Here is a 22,350-nt window from a genome sequence, read left to right on the forward strand (position 1 = left end):
TCCAATTTTTTGATACAGTGGAGAATAGGAGTGCCACATCAGATGTAATCCTGTGTAAAGAAATCAGCTATACGCCACAGGTGTCCCATCTTGGTAATATATTAACCATTTATATAGCGCCAACAGTTTTCACAGCACTTTACAATGTATAGGGGAGACAACACAATTACAGTACAATACAAAAAGGTACAGGAGGGCCCTGCACATAGAGCTTACATTGTAAAGGGAGGGGGTGGTGGTACAAAAGGTAATAGCTGCAGAGAATGATTTGATGGGGGCGGCTTGGGGACAGTTAGGTGGATGTGGGATAATATATATTATATATATATATATATATATATATATATATATATATATATATATATATATATATATATATATATATATATATATATACACACACACCTATACATATATATTCATTACATAAACCACAGTATTTTATGTTAAACAAGTGCAGTTATTTGCAGTCTGAGTTTGTTTATTGATTTTCTAAAAATGGATATTTATTTCCTGTGTTTACTGACTGTTAACAGACGGAAATGTAATGTTAAGGTTTGTGTTGGAAGAGAACTTAGCTGGTAAAATTCTGTTCACTTTACAGTTTTAATGTCTTGTTTGCTCAGAGTGTCCTAACATGTCCACATGGCAAGGTAGCGATTAAAGAGACACCCCAATCAAAATGAAAAAGCTGTAAAACTATAAGGACTCTGTAAGGCTTTAAAACATTCTTTGGTATACAAGTACTTGTTTCCATGTGTTCCTCATTAAATATAGTTGCTTTACATTGACGTCTGAGGCTTCAATATATCAATGGGCTACTCTGTGGAATTTGAACTCTGTATCCTAATGCATGTCTGAACTCTACTCTGCACCTTGCCTATCCACCATCTGTAGCCTGAAGTTTACCATTTCAAAATTGCAGATTGGAGAAACTGCTATAAGCTCTTGCTCTGACCAAATCCTTCCATTATAGTAGCCAGGAACAACATTTTTTTTAAATCAACCCTAATTAGAAATGTTGAGCTTGCATCTTTAATAAGTTAAGTTAGCCAATAGAAGTGTATTACTTGAACAGAACTCCAGAAAAAATAAGCCTTTAAATTGTGTTGACATACAGGGATTTAAGTGCAAGGAGTTGTATGCCATCACCAGGACCTCTCTCCATTTACAATGTATTGGTTCACTGACTGATGACAGTATAGCTTTTGCTATACTCCGGCACTCTGAGAAAAGCAATACAGCTCTCCTACACAGCAGCCACTCTGCCCTCTCCTCATCTACCCTATCCAATCACAGAAAGCTTTTGATTTTGTGAATGAGTTAACTAAATGCTAAGCAATCTGTGGGCAAGGAGAGAGGTGGGACGGGCAGTGCAGCTGCAAACTACACTACAGCCGCTATGTAGGACACCCATAGCTGGTGAGTTGGTTTGTTTACCAGCAAGGGAGGTGTACTCTCTCCATTAGAAAGACCACTGTGATCCAGAATGAACAAGGGGGGGGGGGGGGGAGGGGGGGGGGGGAGTCAAAAATTGGGAAATCTGGGCTGCTCTGTGCAAAACCATTGCACAGAGCAGGCAAGTACGATGCTCATCATTTTAAAAAAAAATACAAATTGTAGGCTTACGCTCACTTAAAATACATGTTTCTATTTAACTTGTCTTGTTTATTTCTTTTGTGTTTTTTTTTTTCATGGTTTTGGAGCTTTGGATTAAAAAATAGGAACAAAGTTAAAGTTTTTTACACAGGAAAAATAGAATAAAATTTGCTGGTTGTAACTAGAGTAAAGCTGGCTACACAGTATAACATTTTCATACAATTTTCTTGTATAATTTTCCTTTAGATTTACCAAAACCATATAATATGAGGTCAAACCTAAACACATTCAAATTGTATGCAATCAGGCAGGTCCTTGCACTACATAGTTGAACGTAAATCTAAAGGAAATTGAACAAAAATTGTAAAATGTGTATCCACCTTCACACTAGTTGTTTTAAAATAAACTATCAAAAGGCAGGAAAACAAACATACATCTATTCATTTTCTTTTCCTATTGCTCTTAGAATAAATAGAAAATAAAATAAAAATAAAATAATTTTGGAAGGCCAAAAGATAGTCTTATTTATCCTTCCCAATGTCCTTATCACTTTGGTATCATAATTCCCCTTTCACACTTGTTTCACTTGTCCTGCGACTTGGCACTGCAAAGTCACATAAGTTGTTCCCCATGATTTCCCATGACAACCATTCATATATGTGCGACTTAAAGTCGTGCCAACTTCAAAGTAGTCCTTGGTCCGACTTTCATGCGAGTTGAGATCGGCATACCTCACATTTACACAGGCATTCCCTGAAATTACAGCCACAAAATCACGCTAAAAGTGACTTTGAAGTGCGAAAGGGGCCTAAGTAATAAAAAGTTACTGCTAAATTAGAAGTCCCATAGCTGAAAAGAAACTGCCAGTCCATAGGGGATATACAGGTGCAAGAAGTTAAAGTGGGTAAAATGAACACAGAATGTAAATATGCTAAATATTACATTTTATTGCATATTCTTTTAAATGTAATACACAAAGGAATACAGAGTGCAATGGCTGATCTCTAAATAAAAAATAATAATTTCAGAGTGTCCTTTTATCAGCCCATACACACACTATCTTATGTGTGTGTGCACGTTTGTCTGTACTTACCTATTCTGTCCGATCACATGACCAGGGTCAGTTTCAGTGTAGAGGAGAGAGAGCGACAACGGCTGCAGAGCCTGGGCAATGATATCACCCATAGGCGTACATAGGACCAGACTGGAGCGGGTTCAGACTAGATAACTATACACATCTTTTCTTTTACAGGGTAGACAGAATAGTTAAATGCCGGGTAAACCGTGGATTTTTTTTCCAAAGGATGTTGGCTCCAACTTGTCTTGCATACACATGGTCACACAAATGTTGGCCAAAAATTCCGAACGTGAAAACGCGGTGACGTACAACACGTACGACGAGCCGAGAAAAAGGAAGTTCAATAGCCAGTGCGACTCCTTCTGCTTGATTCAGAGCATGCGTGAACTTTTGTGCGATGGGCTTGTGTACACATGATCAGACTTTCTGACAAGTTTGTCGGCGGAAAATTTGAGAACCTGCTATCAAACTTTTGTTGGTGGAAATTACGGCAGCAAATGTTCAATGGAGCATACACCCAGTCGGACTTTCTGACAACAAGCTTACATCGAACATTTCCCGTCTGAACATCCGACCATGTGTATGCAGCATTAGAGTGGGGGCAGGAGTAGATTTAGCCTTTGACTGGTATTACATTTGAACCTCTTAACTCCCGTGCCTTTCAGCCCTTTAAGACGTTTCTGATGCTGGGAGGTGGGGTTTCTGATCATGGGACCGCTGTGATTGGCTGTCATAGCAGTCACGTGATCGGAAAACTCCTGTTAGCAAGTAGAGATCAGGAGCTTTCTGTTAGCCACCAGTAACTGTTCCGGGAGTGCGCAGGGTGCGCATTCTTAGCACTGCTCAGTTTAAATTCTGGTATGCATATATGCAGTCGTTCGGCATTAAGGCCCACTGGCCAGGAGGCCACATATACGCAAACCACTGGCGCAAAGGGGTTAATATAGCAATCTGATCGCTGGGGCAGAGGAGACTAAGGAAATTATTCCTCCTGCCTGTAGCAGACTGATGACAATCTCTGTATAGGCAAAATTACTGGACTGAAGCTTTCAGATTTTTTTTTAAATGATAAAAAGGTAAACAAAAGTATAGCAAATTTATACGCTTGTATATTTGATGGAGACTTACTGAGACATCCACTTTAAACTAGTCTTAATCATATTGTTAGTTCTACATTTCCCATGAACTTGTAAATGTTTGAAAAGGTCCAGAGATGAGCTATCACAGCATTAAATTAAAGAGACCCACGCATCTTAAAGTGGATCTATGGCGAGAAAAAACGCAGGACTTTTTTTCCCTCAGAGAAAAGGTACAAGAACTCAACCCCCTCTCCTAGGTCACGTTTGTCTCCACCCCTAGAATCCCCTTGGACTGTCCCTGGAACCGCCCCTAGAACCACCCTTTTAAAATCTTCAGCAAAAGGGACACCGCTAAATATTCACCAAAGAGACAACCCAATCCAGCAAAGAGACAGCCCCATATATTCAGCAAAAAGACAGCCCAATTGAGAAAAGAGACAGCCCCAAATACCCAGCAATGAGATGGCCCAATCCAGAAAAGATACATTCCCAAATATCCAGCAAAGACAGCTTAATACAGCAAAGAAATAGCACCAAATATTCAGCAGACAGCCCAATCCAGTAAAGAGACATCCCTGAATATTCAGAAAAAAGATGGCCCCAAATATTCAGCAAAATACAGCCCAATCCAGCAAAGAGGTAGTCCATTCCAGCAAAGAGGCATCCCCATATTCAGCAAAAACATCCTCAAATATTCAGCAAAACAATGGCCCAATCCAGGAAATAGACATCACAAATCATTCAAAGAGACAGCCCCAAATATCCAGCAAAGAGACAGGCCAATCTAGCAAAAAGATAGCCCAATATATTCAGTAAAGAGACAGACCAATCCAGCAAAAAGACAGCCATATATATATTCAGCAAAGAGACAGCCCAATACAGCAAAGAGGCATCTCCAAATATTCAGCAAAAAGACAGCCCAATCTAGCAAAGACAGCCCAATACAGTAAAAAAATCTCCATATTCAACAAAGAGACATCCCCAAATATTCAGCAAAGAGACATCCCAAATATTCAGCAAAGGGATAGCCGATTCCAGCAAAGAGAAATTCCCATAATCAGCAAAAAGACATCCCCAATTTTGAGGAAATAGACGGCCCAATACAGTAGAGAGACATTCCCAAATATCCAACAAATAGATGGCTCAATACAGCAAAGAGACAACCCCATATTCAGCAAAGAGACCATCCCCAAATATTCAGAAAATAGACATCCTCTAATATTCAGCAAAAATATGGCCTGATCCAGCAAGAAGACAGCCAAAACCAGCAAAGACATACCCAAATATCCAGCAAAGAGATGGGCCAATCCCGCAAAGAGACGGGCCAATCCCGCAAAGAGAAGGGCCAATCCAGCAAGAGAAGGGCCAATCCAGCAAGAGAAGGGCCAATCCAGCAAGAGAAGGGCCAATCCAGCAAGAGAAGGGCCAATCCAGCAAGAGAAGGGCCAATCCAGCAAGAGAAGGGCCAATCCAGCAAGAGAAGGGCCAATCCAACAAGAGAAGGGCCAATCCAACAAGAGAAGGGCCAATCCAACAAGAGAAGGGCCAATCCAACAAGAGAAGGGCCAATCCAACAAGAGACAGGCCAATCCATCAAAAAGACATCCCAAAATATCCAGCAAAGTGACGGTCCTATTCAGCAAGGAGACAGCATGATCTAGAATAGAGAGTCACAGCACAGGTCCTCATCCAAGCAGCATTACCAGACAGTGCACACACAGCCCCATTCAGCAGTACTGGCAATTCAATTTACCAGAATATGTCTAAAACATGGGGCAGCAGCCAACTTGATAACCTCAGCACGGCCTCTATAATATTTCCTTTTTATGTCTAAAAACATGCTTCCAGGACAGGCTATCCACACGATCAAACTGCAGCTCTTCCACACAGCTGAGCAGACTGCTCTGCAGGGAGAGGCACATTGGAATGCAGATGATATCACTCCGCCTTTCACTCTCTCAAGCTGCAGCCGGAACAGCCGGACCGGAGCCGTATATTGCATTATGCTTACTGCGTGACTGCCCTGCTATGCTACAGACCAAGAGAGAGTGCTTTGCTCCCACACCGTCTCTGGCAGAGGTGTCAGACTGGCGTATTGCCAGAAAAAAGGCCCTGAAAAAAAAAAATGTATAAAAAACGATATTGCAGTCTATCACTAGCATGTTTTATTACCTGTTGAACCTACCAGTAAATCTTATTTTTTCACCTCCTTTAAAACTGAAATCCAGGGAAAGCAAAAATGCTCCCTTGCAGTGAGGCTGCCCCCACAACAGGAAGGATTAAATGCTTACAAGCGCCTCTGAGTATAGACTGTAAAATATTTTATAATAGAGCAAAGGAGTAAAACTCACATGGAGGACATAAATGATAGGCTTATGTAGTAATTCGGTGGACTGCACCGGTCAGCGCCGAGAGCCTTGTCACACCACTCATGGAGCTGTCCTGGCCATCAGGATGCTGGTAAGATGTTGAGTCATTGAGTGTGAGGGCTGGAATTGAAGCTGGAACACAGCGTCGCTAGTGTTGACTTCACCGGCATGCTTACGATGTGTTTCGGAGCATGCACACTAGGGTAAATACAATCAGCCCACGCTCCTTTTTCAAGCTCTGAAAGGAGAAGTGTGCATGCTCCAAAACACATCATGAGCACGCCAGTGTTGTCAACACGGACAACGCTGTGTTCCAACATGATTTCCAGCCCTTGCTCTCAACAACCAACCTTACCTGCATCCTGACGGCAAGGACAGCTCCACGAGTGGCGTGACACGGCTCTCAGCGGGGACCAGGCAGTTCCCTTCTACCGGGTCACTACATATGCCTATTATTTATGTCCTCCATGTGAGTTGTATTCCTTTGCTCTATTATTAAATGTTTTGCAGTCTACAGTCAGAGGCGTCTGCATTTTCTTCTTTTTTGCATGTTTGGAGACTGCTTCTACTCCCTTATAAGGCTGGCCCTGAGCACATTGACTATTTTCAATACAAAGGGACTGCCACTCTAAAAGACTTCATGAGAGACCCTGCATCATTATAAGGCACTTCTGCTTGCACCACTATCTATATGTTTTGCCTAGGATTATATGCTTGTTTGGGTCTAAAGAGCTGCAAAGCCACAAAAGGCAGTTTTACTTAACCGAGACTCTGCCCCCACAGACTCTCTCCAGGCTGTAAGATGGGTCCTCGCAGCCTCTTTTCCCCTATGCACTACCAGTCGCAGGTCCTCCGACACCATTAAGTCCAAAGCAGAGCCCAAAGCCCTGGACTGGACATAAGGATGCCAAGGGACAGTCCATTGCCGGAGTGTAAGGGAGAAGATGAGAGCAACGGCTGCTGTGGAGCGGGGGATCAGATAGTAATGCTGCTTTTTGAAGCCCCCATGACCTAAACCAGCATGGGGCAACCCCACTGCAAGGAAGCATTTTTCCTTTCCTCTGAGATGGACTTTAACAAAGTGACAACGTAGTGTGCAGTAAAAATGTGTAGCAGGACGTCACTTTGTGAACATGGTAATCTTAGATGTACACGTGGTGTTAGGGCACGTTCACACCAAGAATTGCACAGGAACGTGCTGTGTGTTCCTGGGAGATTAAAATTTGATCCAGGTGCAGTAATTCAGCCTATTCATTTGAAATGGGTGAAATTGCACTGGATCGCAACAAAATCATCACCGTTTTAAGCAATCATAGTGTAAAAAAAATCTTTATCATTTTCCTAGAGTAGTACAGTGTTGCTTTGGTAACAGTATGTAAAAATAAAATGTAAAAAAATAAAACATTTGTAAAAAAAAAGAAAAAAAAAAAAGTTAAGAAATTGAAAAAAATGATTTTATTTCTATTTTCTACATACTGTCACCAGTCAGTGTTCTTGATCCCTACCACGCCAGTAATATGATAAGGCTGCATTGCTCTGATGACAGCATGCAAACAAAAAATTTAAAAACATACATTTTAGTTTCTTAATTCTACATCAAATTGTGAAAAATAATTACAACTTCAAAAAACCATGCCTCTTACTAAATACCCTGCATTGTCTACTTTCCATAAAGGGCTCATTTAGGGGGTATTTGTAGTAACCTGCCATTTTAGGGCCTCAATAAATGAGATATTGAAGAGGTTAAATAAGCAACAAACTAAAGCCCAACTCTAGCTAACACTTTTTTTAGTCATTTAAAAAAGTTTTAAACCATATAAATAAAAGCTGACTGTTGTAAGAACCCCTGGAAGTGTTATGAGGCTTGTCTCAAACCCTGTGACTGTTACTTTTGCTGGACAACTTGGTCTGCATGTACGTGTAGACAAAAAATATAAATAAAGGTCTGAAATAAAAAAAAAAAGGTATTCATATACTGAATACTATTATTACAAGTATTAACCACATACAGATTACAGAGTACATTTTTATCTATAGTGGGCCTTTAGGTTACATTTTACAGCAGTAGGTGAATTTGGTTACCAAGTTCTGAGAGCAAAAGATCTATCAGTATTATAATAGTAACTAATCACTGAGAATCATAGAAATCCATAATAATGGAGTTATGAATTCATCTGTTTAGGAAATGTAAATATTGAAGTAGTAAAGACGAATCCAGCAAATTCATTAGAAAGGTCCTGGCTTTCCAAATTAATATTTTAAAGGCAAACCCACTATTGTGAAATAAACTTTCTAAGGCATTCCCTTGCATCATGCCATACTGAATATTTTAATAGTACAGTGTCCACACTTATATACTGTTTTATGCCCTGAAAAATGTATAATCAATCAGGCTGAACTGAGCTTCCTGTATTGTGGGGCACCATGGTATACATATAGCCAAATATGGCGGTAGAGATGTAAAATTTCCAGGAAATTTTGAAGACATTGGAAAAAAAAAAATCTGGAAAAAAATGGAAATGTTCAGATTTTGTTTTACATTTTAGCGAGCAGTGGTTGTACGAATTAAATGTAATTTTTTTACACTGGGACTGAAATGCAGTGTATATGAAAGTATTATGCTTGAAATAAATGTGCAGTTTACTCAGTATCTAAACTGAACTTGCTTTTTAAAATTTATTTTTTTATTACAAAATGGATAACAAGGTTAAGAACATTTCAACTATACGTGGGAACAGGTAACCCTCGCCCCCCCTCGATCACAATAATTTAAAGGCTTCCTACCAATATGCATTTTCATTTATTGACAATGCTGATGCAAAAGCATTAATTGCTCTTGCAAGAGCTTGATCAATGTTCTACTGATTTTCAGGTGTCATTTTATCTATAAATGAGGGGATTGTGTATTTTTTGGGAGGCAGTGGTTTGTAACACTTGAAGATGCTGCTTTTGAAGAAACACTTTGCAATGATCCAGAAGCAGCAGAAAGAGGTTTTCTGGAATGAGAACTCTGGGGAGAAAAGATACTCGAACTTTCATTATGGTCTTCATCAATTCATTCCATAAAGTCATTTTTAATGTCTTTAAGGCATCTCTGGCACACAAGGATGTGTTTTGTTAACTGTGTAGCATTTGGAAAAGAATATTTCTTCTCACAATATTTGCAAATTTCAGATTTACCATCAGCGGAAATTGCCAATGTTTCCACACTTGAGATGTTGGTCTTGATGAGGCAAAAAAAAAACTAATTTACTGACCAGACTATAGGGAAACATTATGCTGTGATTGAGAACATTAATAGGAATGATTTAAAAGGTTAAAAAAGGTAAACTAATTTGTCAGGCAAATTGACCCAGAAACCTTTCATTAAGATCTTCAGGTTATATAGTTTGAATGCCATGTCAAAGATATACCATTATAAACATATTTCACGCTTATTTTTTCCAATTTTTCCAGGGGAAAAAAATGGCTTTAAAAATAAAAAATAAAAAAAATGGGAAAAAAATGTTTTTCCCTAAATTTTCCATTTTTTTCCAGGTCTTCCCATCTCTAGTGGTAGATACACCCCTGATTATCATAATTAAAAATCTTCATAACTTCATACTGAAAATAATCTGCTGTGGACTAGCAATTCACAGCCAATCATAGAACTTCACTCACCTTTCTTGCCTGAGTTACCCTGGCTTGAGGGCTTATCTGTTACTGAACCTGCAAAGAAAAGAAATAAACAATGTAAAAAAAAAGCCATAGGCATTTGTAATAGTTTAAATAGTCAGAGCTGTTCTGTTACATAAGATGAATATTGTTTTTTTTTATCTTTATGTTACAGAATAACTCAAATATTTGGTCTGGTGCTATTAGATATAAAAACAATAAGCCTCATAAAGAAAAGGAATATGTTTCAGCATCTAGCCAACTAAAGCAAGCAGGGTCAAAAAACCCAACCCAGACCAGTTTCTTTTTGGACAGACTGGAAAAAGGTAAACACCTTTTTTGTTGTATTGTGTCTCCATTGGTGAGACTTACCCTCATTTCTTTTTGCGGTAATGTCCTGTAATAACCACACAACACCGATTGTCACTGGGACAGGACGTGAGGGGAAATTTGCTCAAAGTAGATATAGATAGTAATTAAAAAAATCATAACATTTCTTAACCTCCCACATTCTACCGAAAATAAGTGCTTTTATTGCTGTTTGGTTCTCTTTTGAGGAGGTTTTCCTTCCTGCCCCAGAGATGGAAGCTAGGAAGGAAAGATTTCCCCAAAGTGGACAAAGTGGTGACTACTATTGATGTCGGTTTTGTCCTTCAGATGACACTGCCATCATCAGAACTGGATTTCTGTGATGAAAGATTTTAAAAGACATTTTTTTTTTTTTACAGACCCCCAAATTCAGTAATCTACTTGTCAAAGTGTGATGAAGATACTATTTCCTGGTACTAAATGATCACTAAATGCAGTGACTCTCCAGTATGTAATTCCAACATGCTAAATGCTCATTATCACTTGGGGGTTAACCCCAACATAGCTAAAATTTTTCTAACAGCACCTAAAATAGCTGCACTGCTTTCAAATATTGGGCCTGTATAGCTAACAAATGAATGATTATTTTGTTTGAGATATTAATCAAGCTCAATTATAATCCTGATAGAGAAGCACTGTTAATGTCTTAGTTAACCGTTCACCCCAGAAGCCATAGGTGGTTGCTTTACCAATACCAACTAGGCTCTTGACTTTGCATGGGAATTTTGCTTAGTTATAAGTAAAAGACAAAGCTTTGTTAACTTCCATCATCCAATCATGTACACCCAAAAATACTTTTTTTTTATTTGCGCATAATTGAGTATTTTTTGCAAAGTGAATGTTCAACACATTCACTAACCTAAGGGAAAAATCCCCTGCAAAGCAAACAACCTATTTCCCTTTAATAAATTAACCCCATAGAATCTGTGACAAGTGCAGCACATTTGCAGCTGTCACTCAATATTGAACTGGTTTTTATATATATGGAAAATGCATGTTATTAACACATCCTCACTTCCAAATCTGAAATAGAGGTGCTAATTCCTCCAAATAAATAATGCCATCTGCTGTGCTTTGTAAGTGTTATTCTTTTGAAAATGCATTTTGAAAAACTTGATCATTATCTGTATAAAGTACCAGTCTAGAAACTGCGCTGGCTGATTTTTATAACAACCGTAATTTAAAAGAGTGGTTATAAATCATATTTGGACATTACACTGAAAACACCAAGAGCCATGGACACTGAAGGCTGGCCAGTTCCAAGCTGGCATTGCTGCTACAGTAGGTATTTGCTTATTACAACTCTTGGCCATCATAATGTTTTCCAGTTTACTATCCAAAAAATATTTACAACTGTAACTATCCTTTAAATTTAATAGGTGTCCAATAATGCATCTCTCCAAGTAAATAAAAAAAAAAAAAAAAAAAAGAGCAAAAAAAACTTGAATGCCCCGTACACACGATCGCAAATTCTGCCAGCAAAAGTCCGATGAGAGCTTTTGGTCAGAAAATGTGATCGTGTGTATGCTCCATCAGACTTTTGCTGGCAGAATTTTGGCCAGCAAAAGAGAGTTCAGATTCTTAATTTTTCGGTCGGAAATAGTTGCGATGGGAAATTCCGACACGCAAAATTCCTACGCATGCTCGGAAGCACTGAACTTAATTTTCTTGGCTTGTCATAGTGTTGTAGGTCACAGCAAACTTTTCTGTGACTGTGTGTATGCAAGCCAAGCTTGAGCAGAGTTCTGTCAGAAAAAACAAGTTTTTTCCAACAGAAAATCCGCTTGTGTGTACAGGACACAAGTGTAAGCCATGTTGATAGATTGATTCCATGTGTGAAAGAAGGTCTGTGATTGAGCATCCACTAACAACCTGTGGTCCTATAATCCTAAAAAAGGCATCAAGAAGATTTAACCACTTTCCTACTGGGCACTTTTACCCTCTAACCCCCCCCGCCCCCGGCCAATTTTCAGTTTTGAGCACTGTCACACTTTGAATGACAATTGCACTGCCGTGTAACACTGTACTCATAAGACATTTTTATTGTTTTTTTCACACAGATAGAGCTTTCTTTTGGTGGTATTTGATCACCACTGTGTTTTTTAAATTTTTTCTAAACAAACCAAAAAAAGACCGATTTTTTTTTTTATAGTTTGTTATAAAATTCTGCAAGCAGGTAATTTTTTCTCCTTCACGAATGTGCGCTGATGAGGCTGCACTGATGGGAACTGATAGGTGGTACTAATGAAGCAGCACTGGTGGGCACTGATGAGGCACTGATAGGTGGCACAAATGGGCACCAATAGGCCACACTGAAGGGCCCTGACAGGTAGTACTGGCAGGCGACACTGATGGGCACTAATAGGTGGCACTGATGGGCACTGATAGGCAGCACTGATAGGTGACACTGATGAGGAGGCACTGATTGGCAGCACTAATGGGCACTGATGGGACTGCACTGATAATCAGTGCCCATGTCCCTTTAACACAAGCTGGTTATCAACTTTCTTCTTCTCTCCTAACCAGCTTATGTTGACATCTGTGATCAGCTCTCATTGAACACAGCTGATCACATGGTAAATGGCTGCTGTGATTGGCCCTTTACCCCGATCTGCGATCAGCTGAGTACTTTGGACTTGAGGATCACAGGAGGACATCAATAGACACCCACCTGGCAAATCAAGCCCACACTATAGCCGTCATTTGGATATAGCATAGGCAGCAACAGGTAGTGATTGCAATGTAAAAAATGTTTTAAATAAAAGTGTCTGTAATTAAAATATAACTATAGGCAAAACCCTTTTTTTTAAGTTTTGAATAGAGTGGAGGGGGAGTAGGATACCCAAGTAAAGGTAAATAAAATTCCAGATTGTGGGTTATCCCCAGAAAAGTAATAGAGGGGGATGTTCCAATGGTGACACTAGTTCTGGCGACCCTGGGGACAAACAGGAATTCTCTCAATTTTCGAGGAGTTTCTTCTCACTTCCTCTTTTGGCTATGGGACAGGAAGTAAAGGAAAATGCCCCCCAATAGGACACAGATGACAAAAAAAAAAACAAATGTTATAAGCCTCCCTATTGGACAGCACACTGAGGCAGCTAATCACAAACTAAAAGGGCATTTTATTGTTTTAATTTATACTGTGCTAACAAATCTTAGAGTACTTCTAAAGAATATGAATTCCATGCCCCAAATAAAGCTTACAATCAAATGCCCCTAACAGCAGTTAGTGCGCACCCTAGGACCAGTTCAGAGGGAATCTGATAACACTATCAGTGTTTTTGGTTTCTGGAGAGAAATCTGACAAAACCAACACAGGGAAAATACACAAACTCCAAGCAGACAGTGTCCTGGAGTAAGTATTTCAGTGCTACAAATCAGCTGCATACAATGCCATCAATTGTTTTATCTTAAGTTGTTCTTACTTTCACAGTGGTCTGAAATCTAGTTTTAAGAAAATGCCAGAGATAATGATTATATTTTAAATATAAGCTCTGTGTGATGCCCACAAAACTGGACTTTTCCTTTAATAACACAGATCTTAAAGCAGAACTAAACCCTCCTATCCTTGATCACACAGGGGCGGCCTGTCAGGCGAGTTAGCCGCCTGACAAGTCAAGGCGACAAGCAAGGGGTGGTTAAAATGTACCAATACCAAAAGGATCTGAACAGATGGTAAAATGGGTTGTATACGTCAAGGAGTACTTGAAATAAGTTTTGGCTGCGATTGAGCTTTATTTTCCCTCTTAGTAAAACTTTTTATTTTGTTTGGGATACAGCCTGAAAGGGTTGTCTTCGAGGCTGACCATAGATAGACTATTTCTTGATCTGCCCCTGGGGCTGATTAAAAATAAATGGATTCCCTCGGCCACACAAGTGAGGAGGATGGGGATATCCTCCCCTATGCACTATTGTATTCTTACTGCCAAACATTCAAGTGAATGTAGCACATTGAACATGTATGGTTATCATTTTTTTGTGTTAAAACAGGCAATAAGGAGGCGACATATCACCCCCTGTCAAACGCCCATGAAACCAATTCAACCTGGAGTAACACCAAGGGATACCGCAAGTATGAAAGAGCCCTTAAAGAAACTGGTCATGACCCTGAGCTATTTCAACTGATCATTTGGTAGGAAATGCTAAATCAAAGGTTGTGGTAAGAAAAAAAATGCCAAAATGATCAGTAAGGCTTGAGATACGGGCAGCAGAATTGATATGCAAATTTTTACTTTTCTTGTCAAGTCAAGCTTCGTTCCACCTTACCAACTCTCAGTTGGTCAAAGTGGCCACCTATCAAATTAAAAGATCATTAAGCAGTTTTTTTTGTATTTTTTACTATATTACTTTGAATTGCCAAGTTTTGTTTTTTTGCTTTTCTGAGGCAGATGTGTTCACTGACATGCACACTAGGGCATGGGTGTCAAAATCAACCAACACAGATGACTGACTACTATTTGTGTTTGACCTGGTCTCGGGGAACCTTCGTACATCATTAACATCTGCTACAGCCATCGAATAGCTACCTTTACAGAACAATCCAACTAAACCAACATTATAAAAAAATAACTAATACAGAAATTGTTTTGAGGCATTCTGTAACAGAATCCTGAACAACCTCTGGTTATAAATAGGTTTAAGAGGATTACATTCTGAAGAAAAAAATTCATATCTCAGCAGTAGCAGAGATATCCTCATTCGTTTCAACATTAGCAGCCATGTAATGATATTACCTAGGCTTTCTTCGATACCTGAACATACAGGAGTCTTGTTCTGCACAGAGGAGCCACTGACAGGTTTACCATCAGGTGTAACGCACCAGCAATATCCTGTGTAAGTGTGACATTGCACCTGGCAAAAGAGAATAGAGACATTGTTACAAGACTACAATTTATACATTGTATTGTAATTTCTAATAGTACTTTTGTGTTGGGCATTAGACTGCCCTTTAAAGCATAAGTTCACCCTTATGGGAAAAAAAAAATAGCTGCACAAATTTCCCAGAAAAAAGCAAATGTGCATTTATAATTTTTTCCTGCAGAAGCTTGGAAGGCATTGAAGCCGTGATCAGCATGTGCAATGTGGGCTTCTGCAGACATGTCCTCTGGCTTTCAGCCTGTACCTGTGTACGGGCTGTTTAAAATTACATGTCAATGGACTATGAGAGCACTCAGCACCCCTGCAACCCCCTGCAACTACAAGTCTTTGTAGTTTATTTATTCACAAAAAACTGAATGAATGATGCGGCTGTGTGGGCGCTGCCAAAAAGTAACAGCAAGTGCGAGGGAAAAGAACTCCCACCTGCTGTCATGGGAGAAGGGGGACTGGTGGGAGAGGTGGCAGCAGCTGGAAAATGTTACATGCCCCACCCTAAATACGGATGGAACATGCAACATGTTCCAAAGGTGAACATATCTTTTAAAGAGAACCTGTCAGACAGAATTACTGTAGATGCCATTGACAAATTGTATGCTCTGGTTTTGTCATCCTTATTCTTTTAATAAGTGATTCTGGGACCTAGAACATGTATGCCAGTGAATTTCCGCATGCTTCTTCTGGGCCAATGACTTAGTTATGAAGCAAGGATACAGATGACCTTAAGTTTTAACCTCCACTATAGCTATTCTAACAGGTTGACGTAAAAGGTGTTTACTAAATGAATTTAAGAATTCATCCCCGCTTCCTAGCACCTAGATTCACAGGTACTGCTAATGGATTGAAAGCTGACAAGGTCTGCAGAACCAGCCCTTTTGCACGTCAGGTGTGCTAAATTAAAATATGCAAGTGAGGAATTGCCCAAAAGGGTACTCACAAACTGCTCTTGGAACAGGAAGGGTTACTGCAGGTCTGCAACTATCACTAGAGGCAGTAGGGAGCCCAATGCACCCAGATGATTGTGGAGGTGGTGCAAAGGCAGAGGCAGGAAGTTCAACAGTCTGCACCGATCCAAGGAAAATAGTGTACACATGCATAGTGAAGCAGCCTGTAAAAAAAAAACGTGTGCAGGCACAGTAACGTCCAGAGACTCACACACACTCAGGAGAGATCTGTAATGGCACTACTTTTAAAGTTCCCACCACTGATTCTGCATATGAATTTGTTGCAGTCAGTGTTCCTGACATTACCTTCTTAGAGGCACCAGTCAAAATTAAAAATGTCTCTAAGACTCTGTATAAAGGGAAAAGCCCTGACTCATGGTGACTGAAGTTCAAAAACTGCCCTGTGGTACAACACATTAATAATAGAGGACCAGGATCTAGTGGACATGCCCCATCCTGATAATATTCACCCCATTGGTGAGCAAACTTTCTAAACAGTAGCGTTCCACCAGCATGCTTCATTTTCCTGAACCTGTAGAGCGCTCTGTGGCTAACCCAACACAAACTAGGTGTCTAGGCAAATGTCTGATGTGGAGCCCAGTGACCTCAGGATCATTAAAGGCTGGTCAAGCTTCTTTCCAGTGGGGTACAGGTACAACCCCTGTGGCAATATTGAAGACAACTGACTCAGGAAACAGGAAAATTAGCACCTTCTGGTCTAGCAGCAATTGTGAAAAGAAAAAAATCTTTCAACTAGTTGGCCTCTCTCTGTAGAAAGAAGATGTCCACTCTCCTAGAGCACTAGCAAAAAATGAAGGCATGCTGGGAGTTGGGGGGGGGGGGGGGGGTGTTATACTGGAATGACATTACAGCTGTGTTTTACCAGTGTTGAATCTCCTGAAGGCAGCAGCATATCTCTATTTACCTGAATGCTCATCCATTGTTCTGTAATGTACGATTTAGAAATTACATTTTTACATAGAGTATTATTCACACACATTAATAAGTATATATCTATTTGTATATAACATATACACATATTGGTATAGCGCAGATAAACAATAAATTAGTGGGCTGATCTTTATGAGCTCATGAGATATTTATATTCAAGTCTGTATTGTCTCTTCAGGCTGGTTCACACTATTGCAAAGTGGGAACCAGCGCAATTCCAGTGTGGGTTCCCGCATCGCTTCCCCCTTGCAGACAGTTCACACTGCCCTCTGCGAACACTGCGGGTGTCAATACAAAGTTAACAACGCCCCCAGATTGGTTCGCAGATCGCAGTGGGAACTGAATTTAGACAGGAATTCGGATCCAATGGGTGTGAACACTCATGCAATCCGATTCCCGTGCAGTACATTTAGCCCCAGTGCACAGGGCTCTGTCATTTAGCCGCAGGTGGGGAGCACAGCTGCACAGCCTGACCAACACTGAGAGGCTGACAGCTGCTGCGGCTGGCCGGTGCACCAAGTGGTACTTGCATTTCGGTCAGTAGTATGCACCCAGGGGCGAATACCCAGAACTCTGCCTTTCATGTAGTCATTTATGGCCACTTACTGTCTTAAACAGAAGCACCCCTGAGTGCACCACCCAGCCTCATCCAGCAACAGCAGCTGTCAGCCTCTCATAGCCTCTCTCACCTGTGCCCTATGCCCACAGCTAAACGCTCACTGTGCATCCAAGGACACACTTGTGTCTGAGCACGATCTCATTCTTTGGCATGCATTTCCCCACAATTTTTTGGGATCAAGGGGCACCAGGTGCAGTGGACAAAAGTCTTCATGCAAATGGCGTTTCATTTGTGGGGAAGTGAAAGGAAGTGAAATAATGTGACACTTCATGCAATTAGAGTGACAAATGTGATTTATATGTGGGCATACAAATACAAAAAGTGAAATATTCTGGAATCAGGTCCACTTTACGCCACTACAGCTTTGCTATTACTTGCTACAGTACAGACGATCACATGCATATGGATCTGATGGGTACAATGCACACATTGGTTTATGGAGTGTTTCTCGTTGTAATCATTTTAGTAAAACTTTTGCTCTTTTGGTGATAAAAAAGTCTGGCTCCAGAATAATGTCTTCATTGCTGTTTTATCTTTTTTATGAAGTAATCTATTCCCTATGTTGATACACAATGCCCCTGCAAGCAATAATGGATGCCTCAATTGGTTACAGAAAGAGTAATTTGATGCTCTCTGATTATCATGAAAAAATACAAGACAGGATCAGCCTCAAACGAAACAATTCCAGATTGAGTAGATTATTAACTATTCCTTATACTCCAGGGATAAATTAGCCATCTTCTCCCCCCAGGATCATTTACATTATATTGTTTCCAGAAATATTTTTATTTTATTTTTTATCTTAAGGTACCAACTGACAAAAGATAACAAAAAATGTATTGTATCTCTTATTTTATATAAAACAAATATAGATAGGTGAAACTAGTTTTGAAAAAATATCCCTGGAGTAAGTGAACAACTTGCCCGATCACAAATCTGGTTGGAGATACCCTTCTTCAAAGTAAAAGCCATAGGTGGATATATAAGTAACAGTGGGGTCCCTCTGTATGAATGGCCCCTCGGCCTATCAGCAAGGTCATTTACTTACCCCTACATCACTCTTCTGTATGGACACACAGGCCTAACCCTTGTGCAATCCAATTGCGGTCACATCCCATCTGCTCCCTCATAAAACCTTCATGCAGTTACCACTTATGCTATGCATATTCAGCTCTGGCCACACACATGGAAGGTTGCTACCATGGGTCACATAAAGAACCATACCATTAAAGGCTCCTGCCCCCTCTCAACGCACAATTTATCAGCTGTTTTAATGCACAGGTGACTGCCATTTGTACAAAATGTTAGGAGGCCGGGGGGGCCAGGCCTTTTTTGCCATTTGTAAAAAGCAATAGGAAGCATGTCTCATGTCTCACTGACCCATCTTCATGCCCTAAAATTTAGGAAGCACTATCACAGAGCAAATCTTTCCCACCCTGATCCCAGAAAGCCAAGTTATTAGCAGCCAGAGAATTTTAGACAGTATAGTTGACCAGGATGCGCAAGCACTTCTAAGATTAAAAGAAAAAGTTCTGGACATGTAGGCTAAATAATCTTTATGTATTTCCATGCTGAATGTTTGAGTTTTACTGTAATGTACTTTTAAACAAACATAAAATAATAAAAATATTACAAAAATGGTTATAAAAAAATATTAGGATGGGGTGCCAGGTTGAACATTAACAGTCACCAAGGGGGGCAAATACCTACGTAGTTAGTCTTAATATGTCTGCATATTTCCTTTTCAGGGAAAAGTTGAGAAAGTGTGAGAAGAGTTCTAGCCTTATTCCTGGCTAACGTGTGCATATTCTCAGCATGCCATCTACCAAGAGCCCTGTGTAGTTCCCTCTTCCAGAATATTAACACATTTTAGTAGGTCATAGTTGGCTATTCTATATTTTTTATTATCATGATTTGTATTCATATTTTTTGCTGTATATCATGTTAAAGTTGATATTATAAATTTCATTTATACACAGAGTGAATTAAAGAATGCTGGGAAAAAATGTCAGAGTACCGTAATTGTTTAACACAAGGTAAGATATTGGGAGAGAAAAATACTCTTCTCAGTCAAGTTTACTGCAATGGAGATCTTTAAAAGAACTCAGAAACCTTTTTAGGTGCCCATACGGGCAACAACTAGTGGCCAACTGGTTGTTTGAGCCTCATCTGCCAAAGATCTGAGAGTAGATATTTGCTCAGTTGTAAAACGCATATTATCTGGAAGTTTCAACTAGCTAACCAATTTGTGTCAGACAGCCCAATCTCCCCATGTGCGGTTAGCTTTTGGCCTGGCCAAAACTTCTCATCTTCAGCAGGGGACAAAAATGGAAACATTTAGCCAATCAAATGGAAAATATATCTGACCAAGGCCAATGTTTGCTACATACTGCAACTGTCTACCTTTTACTAAAAGCTGCCATTCAAAATCACATTATCACATGTTTGTCGTCATACTTTATCTTTTACAGAAGATATTCAAACAAATCTTTACAGGCATGACAGGCCAATCCAGGAGCCAAAATATGAGGCAACTATTGGTGGTTAAGATCTATTATTACTTTTATTAAGTATTAATGATGTAAGGTGAAGAGAAGTACCCGATACCTACTCCTCCTTCCCTTGTGGTAGTGCTTTATCCTAGGCATTTGGCCAAAGCAGTTGAAAGTAGTGGAAAGAGTCTATATAAACTGTTGCAACTTGATTCTTAAAAATGCCTTTCCACCCTGTAGAAGGAAGATGCTTACACTACTTCTCAGAGCGCTCCAGTTATGTGATCTCCCCAGTGCCAGCTACAGGGGAGAAGAGGGCAATCCTCCAGTAACAGCTGCAGAGCATGTTGGGTGACATCACCCATAGGCATACTATAGGCTTTCCATTGTAAAGTCACACTAGTGTGAACAAAGCCTAACTGACTCTAGGCACAGCAGCTGCACATCCTAATTGGACAGGTGTGTGTATGTTGGTGTGTGATCGGTCTGCCTTTAGGGCTGCACACCCACCACTATCTGTCGATGTGTGGCTGTGTATGTATAGCTACCACAAAGCTCCAGGCCACTCTAAAAGCCTCATTCATGCTGTAGAGGCCTTGTCGCCCATGTGAGAAGAGCCTGGCACGATGCACTAATCCAATGTTTGTAGGTGAAAGGAGTGTGTGCAACATCAGATGGGGGGCTTGGATGGGGGATTCATCATTGCACTTGGCTCCATCTGTTTCCAGTGGTAAGCTGATGAAGTGATTGTTATCCCAGCAGATCTGCCTATAACAATGACATTTCTATAACATTTTACAAGGATTCTCAAATAAAGAAAAAAAATAATAATGAGCTACGGGTAGCTGAACAGATAGTGGGGCAGTCAAGTGAAGGTACATATAAGACAAAGAGGCTGCAATACCGCTCCAGGTGATAGGATAGCTGTACTGAAGATCTGGTGCTGGTCCAGACTGTAAACTAAAAGACTGTCAAAGTTTTTTCAAAAGTGGTGACTGCTCTTCCGATCTTCAGAAATATAAATGCTTTAATCGTAAAAATCCATGCATAACATCACTAGGCCACGATACAACAGGACTATAGCAACAAGGTGAAGGTACATGTTGGTGGGAAAGTTAAGTTTATTTTCCTTCCACAGACAATGCCCAATTTTATTTTATTGTAAATAATCCTACCATTATATGTTAATATTTAAAAAAAAAATGCTTTTAACATAGCTAGTAATTCTATTTATGTACATGATTACATATGCTTCCTGCTTCCTTCCAATCATGTACTAGTCCTCTCCCTCACTACCAATCAGTCTTTTTCAAATGACTTTTACACTCCATGGTAAAAGTTTAATCTCAGCAGTTGTTAAGAATTGATGTTGACTGACTGCTCTATATACAAATCAGTAAACATCAATGCTGGTCTAATCATTGAGGTGTTTTATATACATATAGCCACTAGAAAGAGAATCTCCAATCAGCAGAGAAAATGCAATCATAAAAACAAGTATGCAAAAATGTGAAAGATATCGTAAAAATTACATTTAAAGGTTACAGTAATAACTCTAGATGTGCTAAAAAAAAAAAAAAAAAAAAAAAAAAACACAACATAGTTTCCCTTTAAAGCTCAAAATAACTTCTATTTTGTTGAAATAAATCACTGAAATTTCTGAGAAGCGAGGACACCCCAGCACGACTTCACTTTTTGTGAACCTTTTTTTTTCTCTTTTCAACTGTGAATTCTATTGGTTTGACAGCAAACCCTTCACTCTCCCCAAGGTGGCAAAGAATTTCTGGATCCTTTAAGATGCTTTTTTTGAGGTTGTGAATATTTCCAATCAGATGTGATATTCAAGCAATTACAATCCCAGCAGTGAGTGTTTGTTTTGGGACAGGCTGCCTTGCAAGGCAGTCAGCTAAGGCAATGCCAAAATCAAATGTCAGGGGCCAAAACTAACAGAGTGGCTTGCATGTTTTCTTCTTATCTGCCACACAAACGTGTACACAGATGATTTCATATTTAACTTGTTTATAATAATGTAAATATAGATTAAATAAAAATCATTTTATGGGATATTTAAGCAACCACTGAATCTCTGGAGTGTTTAAATACACCATCTTATTATGCCAGGGTAGCAATAAGGCCTCATGAACACTAGACGTTAAAATAATGTTAGAGAACGCAGCTTTGCAGTGTGTTTTCAATGTTTTTGCGATAGCGTTTAGCGTTTTTTGTGGGGTTTTTTTCCACACACAAACATTTTTTTTTCAATGGATCAAAAACATCAAAAAAATGCTGGTGAGCCCCATTTTGAGCATTTATCTGCATTT

The 22,350-nt window shown here is 39.7% G+C and overlaps 1 protein-coding gene across 11 annotated transcripts in view; it reads right to left on the reverse strand.

Annotated features, from left to right (window-relative positions):
• The window catches only part of SMOC1 (SPARC related modular calcium binding 1), a 273,199-nt gene that overhangs the window by 106,910 nt on the left and 143,939 nt on the right, over positions 1 to 22,350 (reverse strand). For 7 of the 11 annotated variants that reach the window (XM_077464635.1, XM_077464634.1, XM_077464639.1 and 4 more), the window contains exons 4-5: positions 14,882 to 14,999; positions 9,786 to 9,833 (exon numbers count right to left, since the gene is read on the reverse strand). In XM_077464635.1, the coding sequence (XP_077320761.1) occupies positions 9,786 to 9,833; positions 14,882 to 14,999 (166 nt within the window). The remainder of the gene's footprint in view (positions 1 to 9,785; positions 9,834 to 14,881; positions 15,000 to 22,350) is intronic. The other 4 variants (XM_077464636.1, XM_077464640.1, XM_077464644.1 and 1 more) reach the window with 1 other exon arrangement.

Source organism: Lithobates pipiens, unplaced genomic scaffold, assembly GCF_037356315.1.
Source record: "Lithobates pipiens isolate NorthernLeopardFrog02 unplaced genomic scaffold, aLitPip1_a1.2 Scaffold_30, whole genome shotgun sequence".
NCBI classification, from domain to species: domain Eukaryota; kingdom Metazoa; phylum Chordata; class Amphibia; order Anura; family Ranidae; genus Lithobates; species Lithobates pipiens.